At 40.4% G+C, this 1,838-nt stretch overlaps 1 protein-coding gene across 1 annotated transcript in view; it reads right to left on the bottom strand.

Annotated features, from left to right (window-relative positions):
- Positions 1 to 533: 533 nt before the first annotated feature.
- The window catches only part of PRPS1 (phosphoribosyl pyrophosphate synthetase 1), a 28,935-nt gene continuing 27,630 nt past the window's right edge, over positions 534 to 1,838 (bottom strand). The window contains exon 6 of the mRNA XM_012644615.1: positions 534 to 738. Within this exon, the coding sequence (XP_012500069.1) occupies positions 534 to 738 (205 nt within the window). The remainder of the gene's footprint in view (positions 739 to 1,838) is intronic.

Raw genomic sequence — 1,838 nt, 5'->3', positions numbered from 1 at the left:
TAAACACCACTGCACTTGGACCAACCTGTACACATTTTTAATTAATAAAAGGTCTTATTCTTTCAGTACAACAGCACTCAAACTTTAGTGTCTAACAATTACTTGGAGAATTACTTTAAAATACTGGTTCCAGTATTTCTGGATTTGTAGTTCTTGGATGGAGCAAAGGAACCTACATTTTAATAAGAACCGTAGGTCCAGAGTATACTTTGAGAAACACTAAAGTTCAATCATTTTAAAGGTTTCACATTATGTCTACAGGGGCCTCCAGTTAAGAGTAAGACAAACATACTGTAAAGTATGGATTTGCAAACTGTAATGTGCATCAGAATCATGGGGAAAGCCTGTTAAAATGCAGACTTCTTGGCTCCATTCTCCAGAGACTCTGAGGTCTAGCAATTTGAACTTCTAAACAGGTGATTTTTTTTTTTTTACTTTTGGAACACAGACTGTGATGACAGATTAAACCCTTAAGATCAAAGAAGGAAATCTTCAGAATCTAGACACTGAATTCAACATTACATAACCACCTCCTAAACACTTAGTGAAGTCTTGTTTTGCAAGAATCTCACTCTCACCTGTATTTTGGAGCAATGCTTCATCTTGTCCTCCTGAGGTATGGTATTGGTGACTACTACTGCTTCAAAGCATGCGTTGTTGATGCGAGAAATGGCTGGACCAGAGAAGATTCCATGAGTCAAGATAGCATAAACTCTGGTGGCTCCAGCTGAGAGAAGTCTAGAGGAAAAGGAGTTCATTTGGATTAATCTTACTTGTCACTACAGAATCTGAGTCAGGGAGAGGGAGTGTATTAGTCTGCTTGGGCTGCCATAATAAAATGTCATACACTGGGTGAGTTAAATATCATTTCACTGTTCTGGAGGCTAGAAGTCCAAGATCAAGGTGCAGACAAGGCCTTTTGTCTTAGCTTATAGGTGGCTGCCACCCTGCTGTGTGCTCACATGACCTCTTCTTGTGCGTGGGCACAGGGAGAGTACCAGCAAGCTCTCCAGCGTTCTCTTCTTGTAAAAGCACTAATCCCATCGTGAGGGCTCTGCCCTGGTGACCTAATCTAATACTAAATACCTGCCAAAAGTAATCTCCAAATATCATCGCATTGGGGGTTGGGGCTCAACATATATGAATTTTAGAAAGACACAATTCAGTCCATACCAAGGAGAAAGAACAGCACTAAAATCTTACCTGAATAGGTTTAGATTACTGTAAAAGGACTCTGGCACAGACATCAGTGCTTAACAAACTCCATCTCCTCTTCTCCCTAGGCATATAGCTGACCTACATTTCCCAGCCTCCCTTGCATAGCTCGGTGTGGCCATGTAGCTTAATTTTGGCTATTGAAATGTGGGCAGATACAGATATATACCACTTTGTGGCTGGATTTATAAAAATCTTCCACGAGTGATCCTCTGTGTTCTTTTCCCTTTCTGGCTGGCCAGAATGGAAATGTCTTCCAAGGTAATTTTGGAAGCCACATGTTAAAGATATAGCACTACAAGATTGAAAGAGTCTACATCTCTGAACTACTGCTTAGAGAAAATGAGTCCAACCAGGAATACTTGCATTGGAGTGTGCCATGGACATGGAAAAAACTGTCATGTTAAACCACTGACATTTCAGGGTGTTGACCTGCTGCAGCAATTAGTATTCTCTTATTAACACAAGGGTGAAATGGGTTTATAAACGTAAACTCCAGAATCCAAGCCTGGAATCATTCAGCACCCAAATATTTTGCAGGCACTGTGCAAGGCTCAGATACTTGGAGTTTTAAAAAGACTGTTCTCATTAAAACAAAAAGCTATAAAACATAGGGTACTTGG

The sequence above is a fragment of the Propithecus coquereli genome, unplaced genomic scaffold (assembly GCF_000956105.1).
Source record: "Propithecus coquereli isolate 6110/MARCELLA unplaced genomic scaffold, Pcoq_1.0 Scaffold104, whole genome shotgun sequence".
NCBI classification, from domain to species: domain Eukaryota; kingdom Metazoa; phylum Chordata; class Mammalia; order Primates; family Indriidae; genus Propithecus; species Propithecus coquereli.
Note: the sequence above shows the minus strand (reverse complement) of the source record. Positions and strands in the feature narration are given on the sequence as shown.